Source organism: Falco cherrug, chromosome 1, assembly GCF_023634085.1.
Source record: "Falco cherrug isolate bFalChe1 chromosome 1, bFalChe1.pri, whole genome shotgun sequence".
Classification (NCBI taxonomy): domain Eukaryota; kingdom Metazoa; phylum Chordata; class Aves; order Falconiformes; family Falconidae; genus Falco; species Falco cherrug.
In genome coordinates, this window is record NC_073697.1 from 40,961,561 (window position 1) to 40,983,457 (window position 21,897).

General features: G+C 44.9%; 1 protein-coding gene across 6 annotated transcripts in view; it reads left to right on the forward strand.

Annotated features, from left to right (window-relative positions):
- The window catches only part of SLC4A11 (solute carrier family 4 member 11), a 97,026-nt gene that overhangs the window by 20,501 nt on the left and 54,628 nt on the right, over positions 1-21,897 (forward strand). For all 6 annotated transcript variants that reach the window (XM_027799961.2, XM_055714399.1, XM_055714392.1 and 3 more), the window contains exons 3-4: positions 9,362-9,514; positions 19,546-19,592. In XM_027799961.2, coding sequence (XP_027655762.1) covers positions 9,362-9,514; positions 19,546-19,592 — 200 coding nt within the window. The remainder of the gene's footprint in view (positions 1-9,361; positions 9,515-19,545; positions 19,593-21,897) is intronic.

A 21,897-nucleotide genomic window follows, 5' to 3' on the forward strand; every position in this document is an offset into this window, starting at 1 on the left:
CTTCAAAGCTGAGACTGCAGTTTTAGGTTAAACCATTGTAGTGAGGGTAATCTTGGCTGCAAGCCAAAAGCACTGCTTTGTAAGAGTCTCCTTTTTGTTGTTCATAAAAACTTACTGAAGTAATTAATAATTTGTAGCTCTGTTAATTGCTGAGGAAAGCCTGGGAATGATTTTACTAGTGAATGGATGTTAAAATCATAGAATCATTTAGTTTGGAAAAGATGTCTGAGATCAGGTCCAACTGTTAACCCAGGACTGCCATGTCCATCAGTAAACCCTGTTGCTAAGTACTGCATGTATGTGTTTTTTAAATGCTTCCAGGGATATGACTGATATGAATGATATGAATATTCTGGAAGCTCAGAGGGTTGTTATGGTCCAAACCATGTACCAATGTATTTGTTAACTTCTTAACTGGCTAAAAATTTGGAGAGTTATTCAAAGGAACCCATGTTTTTTAGCTACAAGTTCCAGTTTCCAGCATACTCTGGTCTTCCTCTATTGCTGGAAGAACTTGACTGAAAGCTGCTTTTCTGGCCCTTGGCTCATTGAGGAAGGGTAAACACTTGCAATATGACTGGGGAGAAAAAAAATAATGTTTAGTAGTTTTACAGAGGTAACATTAAGAGGAAAAATAAGTAGGTAAGTTTGTGCTTGCCCAGTTAGAAGTTTCTGATGGACAGTGTGGTGGCAGCAGGTATGATGGCAGCTGTTGGCCATGTTCTGTTTGCAGCCTATGTACATCATTATGATAGTTGTCTTTTGACACATCTTGCTGATGAAAATCCATGTGTTTATTCCTTTTGTGTCTGTGGAACAAGCCTCTTGTACAAGCAAATAAAACCTGGCACAGCTCAGTAATACTTGGTGTTCCCCCTGCCCTGCCCCATGAGTAGGCTGTGTGTTGAAGTCATTTGAATCTTCAGCAATGTTTTGTCAAATGAGTGGTGCTCTTGGCAAATTTAAGTGATTAATGAGATGATTGTGTAGAGCTACTGCACACCTGAAGATAATTGGAGTCCTGAAGAAATGCAGCTTGGTAATCAATGTTCAGAATAACTACTCATCAAGCCCCACATTGTCTCTTGGCTGTCAGGCTCCTGCATCCTCTTTGGTGGTGGTGGGGAAGTATCCAGTGCTTGCTACAAGTAGATTAGCTCTAAAGGCATTGCTATTAGCTGCAAGTGATTAAATTCTGCTAGTGTATGATGAGCTTCTTATCAGAGAAAGTTCTTGGGTCAGTTAAGACGCAAAACTGGAGGCTTTATAGTTCCTTTTGCAAAATCTAAATGAAGGAGTCCCAGTATAGTGCTGGGGATATCTGAATTGTTGCATTGTTTTAAAGCTGGCTCAACAGATATTGCAGCATAAATTTTTGTCTTCCTCAGCAAATCCCTCACTGCTTGGTCTTCTCTGACTTATTAATTGGTTTTGCTGGCACAATAAATTGCAGCTGTGTTGAAGGGCTCCAAGGCCCCACTCTGGCTTGGGATGATTTGATACATTTTATCTGGTTGTTCTTGTTTTTCAGTTTGCAGTTCCCTTTGGTAAGTGTGCTGTGGGGTTTTTTCTTCTTTAAATTTGTCTTTATCTTAGAATCAGTAGCTTAACTAGGAGATTAATCAAAAAGTCTTTGTGGAACAAATCCTTTGCAATGGGTTTCCCCTGATGAGATGCTCAGTTTACAGAGAGGAGAAGCACTACTGCTACCTATGGAGAACCTTAGAGGAGGTGGCTTGCAGATCTCTTGCAAATTTCTGTTTCTGAGAACTGACTATCAGGAGGCTTACAATAAAATGAACACTCCTGATTTCTGTGAGTTCTGGTACAGAACTGAAGTTCCACGTGCTGCTGTGTTTTGTAAAAACAAAACAATAAATAAAAACAAAGCCTCACTGAATTACTTGGATTATTCACAACATTTCCTAGAAATCTGGCTGCAAAATACAATACTGGAATTAATTCAAAAGTGCCTGGGTGTTGGATTTTTTTGTAGCAGATCAGTTCTTTCAGTTCTGTTATAAATTATTAGTGAAGTAGCAGGGGAAATTTTGTTTCCATCTGGTTCTTGGTGAACAAAAGACTGACTTGAAATAGGGTTGGAAACATGTGACTGAAGCTGTGGCTGACCAGTAGTGGAGGCATGTGTTACTTAAAGGATGCAGGTCTGGTCTTGGTGACTCACCTGCTAGACACTTTCTACCTTTTTTTTTTTTTTTTTTTTTTTTTTTTTTTTTTTTTTTTTACGAAAGGAGGTTCTGGTTTAATCTGTGGTCTTGAAGCACTCTGAAAGTTTAGGCAATGGATTGACATCTCTACAGAGGGTGGTCATTACTCCAAAAGGCTGCAGATCCACACCTGATGGGCTCCCAGTGATGCTCAAGAGCTAAGAAGCATCACCCAACACTTCCCCAGCTCTTCTGCCCCTTAAGCTAGTCACGGAGGGGCTGGGATTGGAGGACACTTGTCTAAATCCCATCTAGATGACCCAGAGAAGACACTGATCTTACCTGTGCCAAACCATAATATTTGCCTTAATAAAAGAGGTCTTCTAACGAAAGTGTGGGAGGTAAGCTCTGGACCTCTCTTGCCAATGAGCTGTCAGCAGTCCAACAACGCGGTCTGTGGACAACCCCTACACCTCCCACCGGTTGTCTTCTCCTGTGCTGGCATAAGCCACGTCCACGTGGCTGCCTGCTGCACGACAGGTAAATCTCCTTCAGACAGAAATAGCAAGCCTTGCCAGGGTATCTCTTGACTATGAACTAAAGGAAAAGCTTAAAATCCTAGCAAGCATCTACCTGTATGTAGAACTGCTTTATTTAATCATCATGGCTTGAATTTTTAATTTGGGGGAAGACAGCTTTGCAAAATGTGACTTGATAGCAGCCTTTGGAGGGTGTTGCTTTGTGGCTACAGCACTGCAATTGTTCTTGTCTGAAATGGAGTAATTTTTTAGCAAGGGAGAAATTTTTCATGATCGCTTTTCAGACTCCAGTGAGTCAAAACAATAAGTAACCCCTGAACTTTGAAGTTTAACCTCAACAGGAACATGTAAAATTTAGGCAAATATTTACCCCAAAGATGCTCTTCTATCAATACGATTGCACTCTTTTTGTCTGAAAAAGGAGAGCTATTTTGGTAAGTAGGTGATTATGCTGAAATCAGCACATAAGATGTGACCAGAGGTTTGCCTTGGTTAGTGTGTGTGTGAGTAGGATGCTCTTTAAAACCTTTTATTTTTCTAAAATACTGTGCAGACTGGAGAACTGATAACACTTGCACAAAGTTCTTCCTAGTCTCCCCTGAATCCTTCGATCACAGTATCCCTGCCAATATTAACTGTAAGGTTATCTAACCTTTGGAGGCAACATGAATCTGTGTTTTTATGCAGAGTGTAAAGGTCAAAATGGAGGTGGAGGCTCCATTATTAATTGAGTTTCCTTTTGCACCCAGCGTTGGGGATTTAGGTATTTTCTGAGTGACGCAGTGAATCTGCAAGCCTGCAGTACTCGGGAACAAAGCAAGCCCTCTGATAGCTTAAAGCTCAGGCTGATCACTTAAGCTCAGGTTAATTAAAACCTCATGCCTTTCATGAAAATTAGCATCTATTGTTAGAGCAAGTTGAAAATTCACAAGTAGAAAAAACAGATGAAGTTGATTAATTTTTTTTAACTTAATGCTAGTACCATGACTAGATTTTAGGCAGATACAGGACTTAATTCTCTGAGTGCCTTAAGACTGTCTTACAGCTGAGCACTGGGATGCTGAAAGAACCAGACCTGATTATAGGATAATGCCTATGTCCCGGTTGATGCCCCCTTACCTTTACAAGCTATTGAAGATGTATTATTATTGATTCTGTTGTCCTTCTGTACTTGACCTGTAATTCTTCTGAGAAAGTGGATGCAAATAGCTCTTGGACTCTTCCAAAACAAGCCAACTCCTACCCTTGATGGTCTGACTGCAGCAGAGCTTGCTATTTGACTGTGTGGGGTTTATGGCTTGAAACTCTTAAGAGTTGGTGGATTTCAGTTCTGAATGGATCAGGATCAGTGACAAAAATATTTAAAGCAGTGATGTTAGGAAAAGCAAAGGCTTTCCATCTGGGGCAAAATGTCTGAGTTGGCTGAGTCCAGCAGGAGCACAGTACATGCCGTTGTTGCTATGTTCTGGCAAGGTGGCCACAAGTGCTGTTTTGCAAAAGCAGTAAAAAGGACTGTCCTGCAATTTACTGCCTTCTGAGCCTAAAAAAGCCACTTGAGAAATCTGAAATGGCTTTTAGCATGGCTAGCTGATAGTGCTGGATTATTAATTGTATGAGCTCAAAAGAACTCTTTTAATGTAACTTCAGCCCTCTGACTTTTTGAAGAGACTTTGTGGGAGGGGGCAACTTCTTCTGAAGAGGAGGAGATGCCATGCCATGGTTCTAGAAGCTGGGGCTTGGATTTAGCTTAAGAAAATAGGCAGTGTTAAGCAAACAGGTGCTGTGAATGAGAACTTTTTCCAGACTTGTAGTGTAGACTACCTTGGAAGTTGAGGGTAAAAATCTGTGGTTTCCAGAAAATTGTTTTGAATATTCAGACTGTTAACATAGCATAAATGTGGTCCTTCAGAAATAAAGCCAGCATTTTTTGCAGAGACTGGGCAGAGGACAATACCTTTTGACGAGCCTTGATTTTTAGCTTTCTTATTCTACCCTGCTAATGTAGCTACATGAATATGTACCCTAACCTCATCCATGTAACTTTTGCTAAGGCAGTAGCAACAATATATCTGCCTAACCAAAAAAATGTGGAGCGCACATATGCCCAGAACCATGCAACATCTGGTAATGCCAAAAGGAAAAATGCCTCATCTCCCCCCGACACCTTCTCCTTGGATGCTTACTCTGGCTTGCCGTGTTAAGCTGAGTCTGCACCGAAGCGTGGGTAGATGCATTTGCACTGCTAATATCCTGGCTAGTGTGTGTGCTTGCAGATGTTGATTAAAATACCATGATCTGCTTTGTCACCTCTGAGGCCCACTGAGAGGTTATGCTGGGGCTGTGTCTGGCATAAGGCTCATAACTGGGGTTTGAGAAGATGTTGTTAGTAATATAGTTGCTTTTCTCCCAGGAAACTGAAAAGATTTTAGTTTTCTTGGAGAAGTCTGCAGCCCCTAGGCTGTAAGTGCTGCTCCCACAGAGCAATTAAGCCTTTCTAGGGAATGTATATGATGTGGCTGAAGTTGTGCTTCCTGCTAACTACTACTCTGCTGATTTTATTACCCCAGGTGCAGCTGCCACTAAAGCAGTGGTGGGAGAGGTAATGCCCCCTCCTATTGCTGCAGCTCAGTTCCCTGCTTTTCCTGACAGAGCCCTGGGCTCTTAAAACTCAGCTCAACAGTGAAACAGCTGCAGGGCAGGCACCTTGTCAGAGTTGTGAAGGGGTTGATAGCAGCAGGACTGGGGAGGTGAAGTGGATCTGAGAAGGAGATGAAAGTAAGGAGAGAAGATGGGGATGCATGTTGAGTTACTGGAGCGAGCAAGACGGGCCTGGGCCAGGCATGAAATTACAGAGGAAGGGGTGATGCTTTAGAGAGGAGTGGCTAGAGAAACTTCGTTTTTTGGTTTTTCTTCCCAGCAGCTGCATGAAACGGGCCGATAGCTTATTTTCATGTTGCATAGGATGAGCTGAGGTACAGGAAGACTTAGGGTCAAGGCATCTGCTACTTATGGCTGCGCTGGGCGAAGAGTGGATTTTGTTCCTGCAGCACTGAAGGATGGTACTCACTGTCCTTGGCCTTGTACAGGTTTTGTGCTTTTCCATTTGTCTTTGTTGTGAGATGAGTCCTGCAGGGTGGACTGAGGGGGGATCATCCTGACCTTAAGGTATTCTTCAAAGTACAGAAGGGCTGTACTGATCTTCTCGGCCAACCTTAGCTCAGCTCTGTACTCTGGCTGCCTACTCGAGTGAAATCTCTTTTCTCTAGTGCTTTTAGAATGTATTTCAGGCTGAAGTAGCACTTCCCATGCGCAGAGGTCTGACTTGCCCTGTCATGTAGCTCATGGCACTTTAGTAAATGCTGCCTTCATATAAAGGCAGCAAACTGCAGTGATAGGGATGGGGGGCATCACTTCAGGAACCTTAGACTCTTCCCCAGTCAATCTGAGGCAGCATGAAAAGGTGTCTAAAACTGCCCTCCACCTCACTGAAGCAGTTGCTCATAGCACAGGCTATAAAGTGTTACCGAGACTGTGCTTTTGTATGGAAACCTGATTGATATTTACACAAATTGTGCAATGGCTACATCGGATCCTGTTCTGAAGTTCTGTAAAACACCAATCAAAACTTTTAGAGGAACTGAATGGCTTCTGCTGTTGCTTGTGGCATCTGCTGCCCTTCAAGCAGCAGGGGTGGCACTCAGTGATCATCAGGCGATAGGGGAAAACAGCTGCCAGGGCTGGAGGCAGCTATTGAGCCGTGCTCAGAGGGAAGGGAAGATGCATCTGCCATGCACACAGTTTGAGATGACATCTTCTCACTTTGAGGTGACCCTGTATGTGAACAGGCATGAGTTGCTTGTATTTTAAAATGCCTGGCAGACTAATAGGCTTAGGGATTCAAAACAGGATTGGTTTGAAGCCTTGAGGTGGTTTAGTGACAAAGCAGACACCTGCCCGGGAGTGCAGTTCCTGTATAGCCCAGGTTTGGGATTATTTGCAAGCTGTTTTGTCCGTCCCTTGCCCAAGGGACATGAGGCTCGGCTGCCTTTTGTTCTGCTCTTTCCTCCCCTAAAGAGGGAGGAACAGAGGATGCTTCCCTTGCCAGAGTCCTCGTTGACCTCTGCCCAGCCCTCTGATCTGCTCCACCCTTGCCCTTCTTCCAGCTCCTGTGCTGCTTCTCTCCCATGTACAGCCCTCTCTGCTTTCAGGGCCCACTGCTGCTGCGCTCTTATCAAGCCAGTTTCAGTGGGCTTGAGAGGGGAATAAATAGTCTTCCCTGCTTGACTTTTACCGATTTACCTATCTGTGTCTTAATTGCGTTAAGACAGTGGGAAACAAGTGAGCCATGGTCTCTTGAACTGCGTGTTCAAATAATCTTCCTGCCCCCGCCCTTGTGCCTCCTATCTGACCCACTGAGTAAGAAGGATAGAGAAACACAAATGTGTTGTGACAGCTTGCTCGGGGCCGCAATCCTGGATATGGATGAGAAGAAAAAGCCAATATGATGTATTTGAGCCTGCGCAGGCTAACTTCTGCTTTACAAGGGCTGTCCAAGCTCCTCTGGCATCAGGGGGGCTGTCAGCACTGGTGGGTGCTCTGCTTTGCTGTAAAGAGGTTATAGTGTCCATCATGTATTTTGGAGGAACCAAACCCCAAGTTTGGCACTTTGTTTAGAATTGAGGTGCTTGCATGGGGCTTTGCAGTACTTCTGATGCCAGCAGGCACCCTGTCTGGCTGTTCTGCATCTGTCCAGGACACAGGCTGCCCCTCAATCACAGAATCACAGCATGGTTTGGGTTGGAGGGGGCCTTAAAGCCCATCTAGTTCCAACCCCTGCTGTGGGCAGGGACACCTCCCACCAGCCCAGGTTGCTCCAAGCCCTGTCCAGCCTGGCTTGGATGCTGCCAGGGATGGGGCATCTACAGCTGCTCTGGGCAGCCTGTGCCAGTGCCTTACCACCCCCACAGGGAAGAATTTTTTCCTGATATTTAATCTAAATCTCCCCTCTTTCAGTGTAAGGCCATTCTCCCTTGTCTTTGCACATTTTGCCAGCCATTGTGCAGCAGTTTCATACCTGGTGGTGCCCAGAGTGCTGTGATACTTTGGGTATTGTGTCCAGGCGTTTCCTATGCTTTCCTTGCCTCGCTTCTTTCTGGCTGTCTTTGGACAAGTTTCCATTGTGCAGGGATGGAAATAGTTGTCTAAGATCCACCAGCAGAGTGGTTTTGGTGTGTTTTGCAAGCTGCTGGGCAGGCTGGATGGGGACAGCAGCACAGTGGATGCTTTTTCTTGAAGCCTTCGGAGCAGTTCTGATAGGAATAAACCTGAAGCGGTTCTGTCGAGCAGATAGGTTAATCTTACTCCTAATCTCTATTTTGTCTGAGTTGTTTTTGCTGGGTTTCCCACACCTTGGATAAGCAGCTCAGAAGTCACCTGAAGGCTTGAAGCTCCTGCAGCTCCCTTGCACCCTCCTGGGCAGATGCCGAGCACCCGTCGGCACATTGCTTGCGTCAGGAAGCGCTGCAGCCCCTGTCCTGCCTCACTGAGTTCCTGTTTGTGGCCTTCCGGCTCAGGGCTTGTTCTGTGTGGTGGCGAGCTGTTGGCTCAAGATCCCGCCAAGACAGCGTGTGCTGCTTTTAGCTGCTGCTGCCTCTGTTTGCTTATACAAGGCTTTAAAAAAAGCCATCAATATTTTAGTCCCCATTCAAACCTCTGCCTCAAAGCTCACCCTTTTCATTTTACTATAGTGCCTAAAGCAAGCTAATGAAATATATCCCTCCTGCTTCAAATTAGGCATAAAAGACTTGTCAGAAGATGGGTAGAAGCTGCTGAATAATCCTGGTAATGTAAAAATTGACATTCTATAATGTCCCTAATTCTCCTAATTAAACATGATACACAAGCATGCCACAAGAGTCTTCCAGCTGCTTCGTAATAAAATGTTGCAGTGAACCAGCTTGCTGTTGAATGAGGCTAGGTTAAACTCTAATTAGAAGCATTACAAAAGGCTAAGGAGTTGTCCGCTGTAATTAAGAAACTTGCCTCGCTTTCTCGGTGCTGCTGCCTCCAGTGACCTGCTCCTCTACCCCGTGGGGAGCTGCAGGTCTGTCCATCCATATTGGTTGTCTCCTTGGGAACTTTTTTGGTCTTTTTTTTTTGCTTTTTTTCTCCACCCCCACCCCCCCACCCCCCAGTTTCAAATTGCTGAATAGCAAGTGAAACGGCTGTGCAGCCGACGGCTGGAGTTGGGTTTGGGGTGGGCTGGGGCTGTGGTGCACCTCTTGCTTCTGGGTCGCTGCCTGGCAGTTTTATGGCTTCTGATCACAGTTTTCATCCTGATGTGGTGGGGGTTTGGGTTTTTTTGATCTGAGAGGAGCAAGGTGGTGACTCCTGGCTTTGCCGCTCACGTCATCGGCTTGGCAGGCGGGCTGGTGTGCCAAGCCCTTGGCCCTTCGGACACCCACCTGTGGCCTAACCCGAGGTGTGCTGGAGCCCATTGTTTATAATTCTCAGCCCTCACCAGACAAAGGCTCTAGGGAAGCCCCCGGGTGTGGCCGAGGCCTGGCTGCGGCCCTGGGTGGCCGTGACCGGTGGGTGCCCTGGCACGGCCCTGCTAACCGCCCCCCCTAACCACCCTCCCCCTCTCCTTGGCAGGGTACCTCAAGTGTGACATGGATGATGGCTGCGAGGCCAAGGAGGAGACGGGGGGCGAGGAGCTCTTTGACGCAGTGAACTCCTCCATCGTCTCAGGCGACAGCATCCGCTTCTTCGTCAATGTCAACCTGGAGGTGCCACCGAATGCCGCTGGTGAGTGTCAACCCCCAGCCCCAAGATGGGGCTACGAGACGCGGTTGTTCCTTACTGAGAAACTTTGGAGAGGTTTTTTGGGGAAAAAAACCCTATTAAGTCTGGCTGCTGAGAGGGTCTTCAGCCATCTGCATGCAGTGTTTCAGCTCCTAGTTTGTTTTGCTCTTGCTGCTGTGGCCTGGTTGCTAAAGGAGAGCTACTTTTGGTGAGGAATCAGGGTATTTTTGGCAGTGTAGATAACTGAAATGTGGTTCTTGGGCTTCCCGAGGATTTTGGAGGCTTTTTTGATCTTGTTTTAATTGAAATGCTGGAGGTGAGTTGGAGCTGTGGATTGTCCTGGATCAGTTTCTGCCCTCTGCAGCAATTGGTAAGAGAAGAAAAAGTGTAGGGGGATTTTGGGGGTTGGACATGCATCCTTTGGGTTTTATCCTCCTGGCTAGAGGTAATCCCTAGACCTGCTGTGTTGAGGCAGATGGCAAAAATGGGGAGAAAACCAGCCTGTTAGACATCTCTGATGGAAGTCAGGCCCCCACAGCATGCACCTGAGTCTATAGTACAGGGAGGTGCTGTTGTGTGTCATGCTCAGTTTATAAATACAAGCTGCCTGCTCTGGGTGAAGTCCCAAGTGCTGTGTTCCCCCAGATATGCTTTAGTAAGATCTGTACCTGCTTCAAGGCAGCTTCATGATGAGGAGGATGATGGTGTTTGCTGGTGGTAGTGCCCACGGTGTTGCGGATGAGCACACCAGCAAGAACACACACCTGGGGCTTCCACCCTCAGGGATATCTAAAATGTTTGCTGTCGAGGGATAAAATCCCTAGATTGCTCTAGAGGTTGCTTTTGCCTCTAGTGTGCCTTTTTAACATCTTCTGTGTCATGGGTATGCTAAATGCTGAAGGAGAAGGGCTAGCAAAACCTGGTTTTCACGCGATGTGTCTAGAAAAAAGCAGTCCTGGGACCTGGCAGCAGCCTGGGATTCATTCCAGCAGCTGGAGGGAGCCTGCCTGTGTGGACACTGATTATTTTGAAGATTAAATACAGGAGCTTTGGATTTTCCTTGGCATCGCAGTATTGGAGAGTCCTTTAAGTTTCCTCAAAGTTATTTTCAGTTTACAAGCAAACCCCAAGCAATCTATAGTGAGCAGTTATTGGAAACGGTGATGCAGAATAGGCATGGCCTGGACCTCTGCTGGACTGTCTTGAAGTTTGCTTTTTGAGTCAAAGCGGTGACTCTAACTTAGGGATAATTTCTAGTAATTTTCAAGCCTGCAGTTTTACAAATGCCGTCTTAATTGAAAGATTTAAGGGGAACTGTACTTTGCTATGACAAGCCTGGGCTTAATGCTGTGGGGGTGCATTGCTCGGGGATGAGGAATGCAAGTGCTGTGGATTCTTTTGCATACGAAGAAGCTGGCTTTCCTTGTGTGTCCTCCTGGGCTTTTTGTAAGTATTTTCTCTTCCATTCAAAATAGGACAAAAAAAGACTTCCTTATTTCCCTGAAGCACTGATGTTTGCGATGGTGATATTAATTGTATCCTTTTTCTTCAGTTGACATGTTTAGGATTTTTAAGGAAAAATGGACTTTTGGTCTGCTGGAATCCGCTTTTGAATGTAAGGATGGAGGTTTATAAAAAATGGGCTTTGGGCAGAATAGAAGTTCACATTTTCAATAAGGGCAGGTGTGGTGTGAAGTGAGATTTATTTTTTCTTTTTTTCCCCGTGACAACATCAAAGTGGTCCATGTAGCCAAAATCCAAATTCTTCCCTGTCAGGCATATAGGATTCCTCAGACTCCAGGTGTTAGTCATCTAGCCTGTCAGCTTTTTCTCAGAGGTGATTTTATCGAAGCATCTTCCAGAGTAGATTTTATAATACTAGACCAGTCTCTGGCTGCAGAGGGTATAGCTGATCCTCAGGGACAGCTGACTTCTGAGGTGGTTGAAAGTGGTTGAGATGACTTCCTTAGCTCTTCTAATGAAAGTAGCCTGAACTGCTGAAAAAATACTCTCTTCACAAGCTTCCTAAGCTACTTCCAGTAATGACATTTAACTATGCCATGCCCAGGGTATGTCTGGGAGTGTGCTGTTCCTTGTTTGGCTCTGCAAGGGGACACTTCTCAGAAATGCCTTTGCATTGCTGCTGCTCTCTGGGAGTTTTGTTTTATACTCAAGCTTTGCTTCCCTGGAACAAAACCGTGGAGCTGAGCACTTGCAGTGCTTGTGTCCAGCAAGACAAGCTGAAAAGAAAGGGCCCAAAAAAAGCAAACAAATATCCTAAAAAAAAAACCAAACCCACAAACAAAACACCTGCAGGTTTTGTCCAGGTAATGCAAGATTCCCCCAGACATCTAGTTTCCAGCCCCCAGGGGAGCTAGTACACCAGGATCCTACGAGGTCCTCTGGTGCTCTTTAGACACGGAAGGAAAGCAAGACTGGGAATGACATCTTTCTGTCTTTATCTCATTTTTTTTGTTTTCTCCAAACTGGGTGAAACCTTTGTTTGAGCTAAAGGCTTCCTAGTGCCAGAGGGCTCGATACTGCCCTCGTGTGTCACGCGACCCACTGCAACACTTTCTGGGGCTTGAGCGGTTGCTGCCTGACCAGAGAGGGACTGACCACAGGCCCTCTTCTGCAAAGAGGGCTCTCCAGTACTGCTTGCGTTGATTTGCTCCCTAGTGTCAGATGCACTTGCTGCATAAAATACACTTGCTCCGCCTCCAGCAGGAAAAACCTCTAAGGTGACTTGAAACAAAATAGCTGCTCTGTGGTATCTGTGAGTCTGTCTGTTCTGGTTGTCACGGTTTGGTCTCTTGGCTGATGTGCTGTCCAAATTCTTTCCTGCTGGAGAACTGTTCTGGTGTGCTGCTGTGAGGTTGCTGCCCACCTTAGTTTAGGGCTAAAAGATCCAAAAATCCTATTTGGGAGGGGATGAGTTGATACCCCAAGGTCTGGGTGCTGGCAGGCAACATAAATAGAATTACAGATGTGGTGACAGCTTTGCCATTGTCCTGTTGAGCTGGTAATCTCTGTATGATCTACGTACAGCTTGCTATGAGCATAATTGGATGCACTTTATTATAATTCTGTTTTAAAAAGATCACTGGTGGGATTAAACATTGAGCCAACAAAACATAGCACAGCCCATAAAACTGTGACAATTAACCATTGTCATAAAATGCTGGGCTGTGCACACAGATGTGTATAAAACAGGATACCTTGAAGAAATCTGGGGCTTAAGGTATGGCCTATCTTGTTTTTAATTAATACTGGCTGCTTTTACATGGAATATTGAGCTCAAATCAGTGCAGGTGCCTATGCACTGAAATGCTTTTCAGTTTTGATACTTGGGTCCTCTCTTCTGGGTGTTTTATTGCTTCCTTGAGGTAGCTGATAAAAGATGGCGTGTCTTTTTTTTTTTTTATTATTCTTATTCTTTTTTGCCTTTCACCCTTCTAGCTTAGGTTTTGGTGGCAAGATTTTGGCTTTCGGCAAATGTTAGCTCCAGCATGGAGATGGGTCTTCATCTGAAGCTGGATGCTTTTGGCCCTGGGATCTGCATTGCTGGGGGGGAAGATCAGAATGTTTTGTAGAGACTGAGACATGTTCTGAAGTCACAATAAATGTGTACAAGGGAAATGTTAGGTCTGTGCCCTGCTGTGTGTGTTTTTGCCTGAGTTGGTTGGTACTGTGTTCCTGTCCCAAATGAAGTCCTTTTCCCTGAGGCTGGAGAGGGAGCCCCCACCTCAGGAGCAGGGATGTTACCTTTCCTGTGCTGCAGGTGGAAAATCCAGCCTGATGCTCTGTTACCTGGGAATTGGTGCCAGAGAGAATGAGGAGCATCAGTGAATTTGGAGTGCAGTGGGGGAGACCTCTTTCCAGACCAGTGTGCAACAAACCCTGATTGATTCATAGCTACTGGGTTAGCTGTCTAGTGGCTTGCAGGCTCATACATGCCTTTACTACTGCTCTCCTATTCTCTCAGCTAGCTTGAAATGTATCAATCCTTCTGTCTTAATGCTATCTGGATGCAAATCTGTCTCTCTTTGTATCTTATATGTGGGCTTTTCCATAAATCCCTCTGGAGCCTGGGCTGCAGGTGTACATACCTGCATCCCTTCAACCTGTTGCAGAAACAGCAAACTAGGGGATTCAACCGCTTGCTACTTTCTGTAGCACGCTTGGAAATAAATCCCTGCAAATGAATACAGCAATTTGGTTTAGGCTGAGCCTTAAAGTTGGTGGACAGGCAATGCAACCTTCACTTGTTGCAGTGGGTCTGCAAAGCATGTGGGGCCACAGCCTTGCGGTCAGTCACAAGGTTCTTACCTGCTTGGCAGCCCCCTTAAATCAGCTAGGCAAATTTCCATCCTTTGGATCTTGTTCCTGTGGTTTGGGGTTTTAAAACAATTCACCTTCTCCTTTCCCCAGGTTGCAATAGGAAGGTTTACACAATTCTTCTTTATTTTTTTTTCCTAAACTTGGGTACAACTTACCAGGGATGCATGGAGCTGTAGCTGCTAAAATGCATACTGCATAAAATGCATACTGCAGTATGCATTGCCACTTACAGCTGATGCTCACACTGGTGGTTTTAGCTGCAGAGAGGTGCCTGAAGCCATTTTTTGGGGGGAAGGCAGCAAAATCCTGATGGCAGTGAAAAGCCAATTGGAAAGCAAGATGTGGCTTTGTTGGAGTGTGTGGGGGAAATAACGGGACACAATTTATGCTTCATGAGAAATTAAAGCCTGTTCCACCCTCTGGACAATTGATCATTCCTTGATATGCAGAACCAACAGTTTCCTGTAATCCACTCCAGAGGCACACACGTGCACGCCCGCTGCTGCCGCTCTGAGCAAAACACAGTGCTCTCGCTCATGGCTCGGCCCCTGCCGAGGTGACTTTTTTTCTTTAAGGGGATGAGGAGAAATGCTAGATGCTGGCGCCAAGGATATTCCAGAGAGAGTAGCGTCCAGAGACAAGTGGTCTGGGCCTGAATGGGTATCATTCTGCACACAATAGCCACATTTCCTCACATTAATACCAAGGTCCTTTTTGTGTCTTGAGGCACAATGCTGACCCACGCGTTCCATCTGATAACTCCTGTTTTAGTAGTTTGATGTCAGCGTGGGATGTTGGGCTGCCGAAGCTTCCTATACTCTAATGGAAAGTGGATACACCAATTGTGTCACGGGGGGGCAGGCAGAGGGGATGCGATGGTATGGCCTCCCTCTGAATTTCCTGATGAGAGTGTTTTCAAAGTGGTGCTTATGAAGCTGAGGAAGGTGGGGGGGGGTGGGGGCTGGGCAGCGTGGTTGGCTTTGCACAAAGGCAGCATTTTCCCTTCTAGGTGCTTCACCTTGGGTTTGTTTTGGGGCAGCTTCCTCTGGGATTTTGAGTGCTCTGCCCCTCTAGTTGGCATGGGAAAATGCACCTTTCTCCCCTGCCCCAAACTTAATGCCAAAGCCTACTACAGCTTTAAAAAAAAAAAAAAAAAAAAATTGCTTTTGAGTGTGTGCATGTTTGGGGAGTTGGGTGTGACAAGTGATACAGCGCTCACACTCTTATCTTGTCCCTGGCTCTGTGCAAGAGCCCTGGTCAGTCTGTCGGTGCTGTCTGCCTCTTTCCAGTTCCTCTACAATGATCAGAGGGGAGTGCAAGGCGATAGTCCTTCACTTGCCCAGCCTTTGTGATGCCTGTGCTGAGCATTACTCAGGTGAGGTTTTCCTCCGCACCCTGCCCGCTTCTTTCCAGCCTGCTCCAGAAATTTGCAGCTAGTTGCTTATTCCCATCTGCTCTTAACCTGTGTGTTGGTTTAAGAGGGATGAAACCAGCTGATTTTAGGCTTTCTACTGTAGCTCAGCCCACCACCCTGTTGTGGAAAAGTGAGCTAGTTGGGATGCAATTATTTATCTAACAATTTTTAACCTGAAGTCTGATGAGGATGAGTCCAGACTCGGCACAGCCATGGCAGGACACCAAAGTAAATGATCCCCTTGAGATCCTGCTTGTGCAATCCCTTGCTGTCAGTGACAAGTTAGAGGTATCTCCATGGCTCCTAACAAGCTCCTGTCATGCCATGTGCTAGTGTGTTTTTATTTATACTTTAAGGTGTCAGATTCTAAAAGCAGAACAGTTTTTGCTGCTCACAGTGTGGTTCAACACAACTAGCTGAGGCTTAGATTTGCTTACACCCCTGAAGAAAGCCCAGATAAAATAGCTTTTTTTATAATAACACCACCCCACCCCCAAACCTTAAGTACTTATACTTAGACTAGATCCTTGATACTTTTCTGAGAAAACCGTGGAGGTGCTAATGTAAGTATTCTGCTCTGATTTATTAGCCTGTTTACCAGGGAGGTGCACTGGGGAGTGCATGTAGAGCTAAAGTAACGTGCACTGACACCTGCACAGCCGAAAAAGTTCCTGCTCTCTAATTTCTGCTCCTTTATCCCAAAGAAAAATATGTTCTTAGGATGTTGCAGGCATCCAGCGGTGGCTTTGCTCCAAATGCTTTTGTGTCTTCTCAGGTGTTAAGGGCAGGACTGGGACCTGTACAAGGGAAGGGAAGGAATGGGATCTGAACTGAAAGGAGATATCTTCAGGCAAAGGGTGAAAAGCCTTAAACTTTGGCATATGACTTTCATGGATCTGTTTTCAGGGTTGTCTGCATAAAGATGTCATTATCTGAACAGGGGATGGCAAGGGAAGCAAGGAGGGGATTTAATTTCTCTAGGTTGCTATCAGGGGTGTTACGTAAAGGGCAGCTGGATTGAAACTATTTTGGAGTATAGCAAATTTCCTGCTGCATTTCTCGTTTCCAATTATTAAAACTCTTTGTTCATGTCAAAAAAGCTGGATGGGTCTTGTTCTTCTGCAAATAGTGGGAAATAAAAGGAGGCGTACTGCAGTGCCCTGGTAGGGCTCTGAACATGCTGACACAAGGCCACAAGCGTGAAGTCTAATGTTGGCAATTTATCAGTGTTAAAACTGAAGTGAACTCCAAGTGAATTGCTTGTAACATATTCAGTAATGCTGCGTGCTTGTGTGCATGCGTCCTAGAAATTCGGGATATGCGTGTCGCCTTGATGTGGCTGCCAAGGGATGTCAGAGATGCGTTGCTGACTTTTTGGTTTTCCTCTGGGCAGAGCCTGGAGCACAGCCTAACAGATAAGGTCGGCCACCCCTGGCAGCTCTCCTTTAACTGTGTGCTAGAACAGAAACAATAATGTGTGTAGCTAGCTAGCTTGTCTAAAATAGACTTTTGTATCTTGCTTTCTCCAGCAAGGAGGACCACAAAAATAGAAATTAAAGTTTTACATGGTGTTGACTTTTTTTTTAATTAAGTGTGATTAATCCTGTCATTTGGGTGTGAAATCTAGTTATTATTCCTGGTAGTGAGACATAACTGATTGATGGATAGTTTCTTTCTTGTCAGTAGAGGGTGAATCTGTGGTTTTCTGTATCCATTTTATTTGCATGAAGGGCTCCTCTATGGAGGTGCAAGGTTCAAGGCAGTTGTACCTCTTCAGCTTCTCCATAACTGGAGGGAAGCAGTGCTAGAGCCATGAAGGAGGAAAAAACTGGTGGCAGGCTGCTGGTGGTTGGTCTTGTGCTTTAGTCAAGCTGTCTCCTGATGGACATGTCATGGGCAACCTCTTACACGGTTTTACGCCGCATTGCATACTGAGTTCCCCCATGGTAACTAACTGGGTGGTTCATAAGCCATGCAGGAGAGCATGTGGGCAGTCTGTGTGTGTGTTCCCCCCCACGCCATTTTTCATGCTTTAGTGGATTTGCTATTGTCTTTCAGTAATGTTATAGAACCAGGATGGCCATATCCAGCTGTCTCCTTTCCCTGGATCGAGTCTGAGTGGCATGTTGCTTGGATGAAATGATGAATGAGTCTGTGGGCTTTCCAAAGCATCACATCTGTATCCAGAACAATTGTTTTGAGAAGTTTGAAAGATACTGGTTCAATAGAAATAATTAGATGTTTTTGCTTGTGTTGATAAAACAGCACTCAGTTCTCATCTGTGATGAGTACCTGAGAGAGCTGTCAGCAGAGAAGATTGATAGATACTTGAAATTGATAAGAGGAACTAAGAGTTCCTGCATGATAAAAGAACATGAATTGCTGTTGCATTTGCATGTATCCGTAAGGACAGACTGCAGGTATCTTAATAGATTTTCAGCACATGCTTGCTGTTGTTCAGGGTTGTGGTTATTTTGTATCTCTAGAAATGTTTCTTGCTAAGAGCCGAAAAACCAGAGCATGTTTTCTCCTCAATAAATATTTATGGCTTCCAAATCTTCCAGCATACTTTTGCATGTGTAATTAGGCTATATGTTGAGTAAGTGAACATTGGAGAACTACAAATGTAAGAGCCTGGGGAAAACACTTGATGTTTCTGGTTTATTTGGGTACTTGCTTTTTAATAATAAATAGCGTTTTTTAGATGAAACAGCTTGTGTTTTCAAAAAGATATGTCAAAAGTGGTAGTAATTGGGACTGTTGCACCAGCGGACTTGTCTAGTTAAGTGATGCTTTCGATCACATGTGTGGCATCCAAGTGAACTTTGGGAGGAGTTAGGTGATGTAATCAAAGCCTCTGAACCATCATTTTAGTGGGAGGCAAAGGCAATCCTTTAGTACTATTGTCAACTCTGTTCCCAGTTTGAGTTGCAGCCTTTTAACTCCACCGTGGACATGACTTGAATTTCCGTTTGGTCGGGGTGGCTTTGATTAAAGCAGCTTTCTGTGTAGAAAAATACGCTTTTTTGGAGTTTGGGTGTTTTCTTGTGAATTGTATCCTTAGCTTATTTTTTTGGAGAGTAGCAGGGCTGCTTGGAGGTGCTCTGTGTGTGGTCAGCCTGTGAAATGGGATTGCAGCAGTTCTAGGTTAGGATTTGGAAATGCAGATCTGGAAAGGAAGCAAAAACCTTATCTGAATAGCTGTAACTCTGTGTTACATCTCTGTACTTTTCCACAGCTTGACCTCTGGAAAAGTTTTGGTCTTCAGTGGGTTTTTTCCATGCTCTCGCTACACTCATTTGAATGAAAACTGTTCATGTGCTTCATGCAAAAATTTTGGTAGCAGCTCGGTCTAGTGGGCTTTCTGGAGTGTCTGAAGATGAGGACTTAAAGAGGATGCACAGACAGTACCTGTGGTACTAGTAATCCTACAGAGAAGCCGCCTTGGATACAAGCAGTATTGAGTGGGCTTGTGGCAAAACCAACAGGGTTTTATTTGGTTTTGTTGTTGGTTTTTTTTTTTGGTTTATACCCCAAAAATTGCTTCATAGACACCCTAAGAAAATAATAATGTTGGTGCTTAGAAGTTTGAACCAGGAACTTCCCAGGTACCTCCATCCCAGTATGTTGGCTGCATATTTAAGTGGCATTTAATAGTCTCTAAACAGCAATACTCTTTCCCAAGTGCTCTGCTGCTTTAAGCTTAGATTTATGGAGGCAGCGTGGTGAGTTGACAGGACATTAATGTGCTCATCTTCGAGTCACTGTATGTGATCTCTCACAGCCTGCTCCCTTGGAGGTGCCTGAGTGTTATTGTTGATTCTTTTAACGAGGAAAAGAATAGTTTCCAAATGAGCATGACTCATGCAATCTTAGCCTCAATCTATCAAACAGCAATGCATTGGATTAAATTATTACCTAAAGGATTAGGAGTTAGATGTTTTTTTAATTATTTTATTTTGGGGAGAGGTAGGGGGTGAGGTGGGAAGTGGCATGTAAAAATACATAGGGAATCTGAGGGGGGGAGGGGGTGGAAATGCTGCAAGATGCAAACCCCAGCTGATCTGATAATGCCAAAAGCTGCTTCTACACTTGGTTTACACTTCCAAAATGGGAAATGTTGTAAAAATTGAATCTTTGCTTTAGTTTAGAGATCATCCTCTGCCAAGAGTGATAATTCACCTTGTTCTGAGACCCTCTGCTTGGTTCCTGCTGCCTGTCAGGTACCTGCAATAGTAACACTTTTCTGATCTGATTTTACTTTTTCTCCCCTTTCCAGCTGAAAATGAAAGTGCTGGCTGCGTGTTACTGCATACATCAAGGAAGGTAAGTAGGGATGCTGTATGATCAATTACTTTTTCATCATCCAGAAGCAGAGAAAAGGATCTTGAAACACTCTACGGGGGTGGAGAGGTGATTTTTACTGGCCTAAATAGAAGGCATATTAATGTGTCTTTCCTTGAATGCCTTTGTCTGTCTTTAAACCTAAAAAGCCATGTGCTGCTTGTTCTCCAAACAATTTCTCTGTGATTCTGATTGTTCCACTGCTTTTTGTCCCAGACAATTCCTTGACAACTTAATTCATCACTTTCTCTTCTGCAGCTGCCTGTGAAGGGATCCAAGCGTACACCATAGGGATACAGGCTGCTGAGCTCCTCTTCAGCCAAAAGCAGAAACACCCAATAGACATTGCTGTGATTTGGTTTCCTGTTTATTCTAGCTAATCAGGTCTGCCTTTGCAAGGTTCAGCAGGAGCGAATTCCCTGGAAAACAGCAGTCTAGGAGGATGATTAGGAAACAAGGCTTAGTTTACACTTGCTTTCAAGACCGTAACTCAGGAACGATAAAGTGAAAGTGCAGCAAAACCCTTGTGCAGGCTGTGTTACTACAAACCTCTGGCTATGAAAGTGCACAGAAAGTATGCGGGGAGGAAATGGGTTGATATTTAATACCGCATGAAGCCTTGGTCTTTGGGGCTGTGAGGCATGGCTCATGGTGCTTTAAGTTGTCTTGGCTCTTGCCTTGTCTGCTGGTTGGAGGGGCTGCCTGTCTGTATGAAAACTTAGAGCATTGCTGATCTTGGTAAATCATATATTGCAGGCTTTGTCGAAGGCTGTAACTTGGATTCTAAAATCTGTGTACCAAAGCCTTGGGGGCTTTTTAGGGAATCCCAGTATACTCTTTAACTCTGGTTTGCTTAAAGCCTCTAAGACAGCTCAAATCCTGAAAAGGTATTTCAGCAGGCTGAATTAGTAGGGGGAGGAAAATGAGCAATAGCTTCAATAGAAGAAATCTTCCCTCCAACTTAAAAAAAACCAAATGACCAACCAAAAAAACACCAACAACAAATAACATCAAACATTGTTTGATATTAAGTTGTAGAAGTTAAAATAAGCTATTCTGTGCTCTGGAATGGAAATGTCATTGTCAATAATTTGTCTAGTGCCAGTGTACTCAGTTGTATACACTTGACTGAAAGTAACCTAAGAACTTAAACACTTAAAGTGCAAATTCTAAGCCCAAATGCAGGATCTGCCTCTGATAAGAAACAGTTGGAAACTGCTAACACATGTGTCTCTCCTGTTCTATTTTTGCTGTTCAGAGCTGTAGGATTCCTGGTTTTTCTGACCTGTAGCTCATGCTTGAGTGTTTTAGTGTGCTGTTGAGCAACAAATAGCAGAAAGCTAGCCTGCTTTAGCAGGGCTTGAGAAAAGATCCTATTGCCAGGTTTTGCCTCCAGGGAGGACAAGTGGAAACTTTGTGCTTCACAGAGGAGATGGTTCCAAGTGTCTGGGAAGGGGGAATTGCTAGCAGAAAAGTGATCGGGTCAGAAGCTTTTATCTGGGAGTGTTTTCCCTGCTGGGTTGTCCCTGTCTCTGGTGGTAGCCTGTGGTTCTTGTGGCCTTTTGGCCTTCCAGCACTCCTAACCTGTGTCTCAGGCAAGTTGCTATCTGGCACAGTACTGGGCAGGCATAAATCAAGAGAAGCCCCTTGATGCAATTTGAAATATTTAGCCACCATCACAGTGTGTTTCCGAGGGAATTGGCCCAAGTGACCATGGCAACAGCTCAGGTAGAGCTCTGCTCAGGACAGTGTGCTTTTTGGACACCCTTATCTGAAGGTTCTTGCAGTGCCTGTAACTGGAGGTGGTCTCCAGAGCAGCTGCCCAGCCCTAGGAAAGAGCTTGCATCTTGGGACTTCTTAATGGGTGTTGAGAGCTCTTTTTTTGCAACAGATAGTGTGTGACTTTGGCCAAGAGGCCTGCCTGAAGTCAGGGGAGGCTGTTTCAATGTGTTCCCCCTTCTTTGACACAGCAGTCTCTGTTCTTGCCACGAATCAATGGGCAGCTTTGTAATCAAGGATACTTAATGCTATTAACATGGCTGTTGAGTAGCTGTCTTGGGTTTCTTGCTAAGCAGTTTCCAGCATCAGGTTTCCAGTATCAAGTATCCTGGTGTGACTTGACTATCTCACTGAAAATATTTGTGAAGGAGCAATCCATTGATGTTGCCTGAAACTGCCAGGTGTCCTGACTGGAACAGTTCTGTTTGAGCTGTCTCTGGGGTGCTACTGTACCAGTGCTTCCACTAATCTGATTTTTGGTTTGTCTTGGGGAGTGATGTATTTAAAA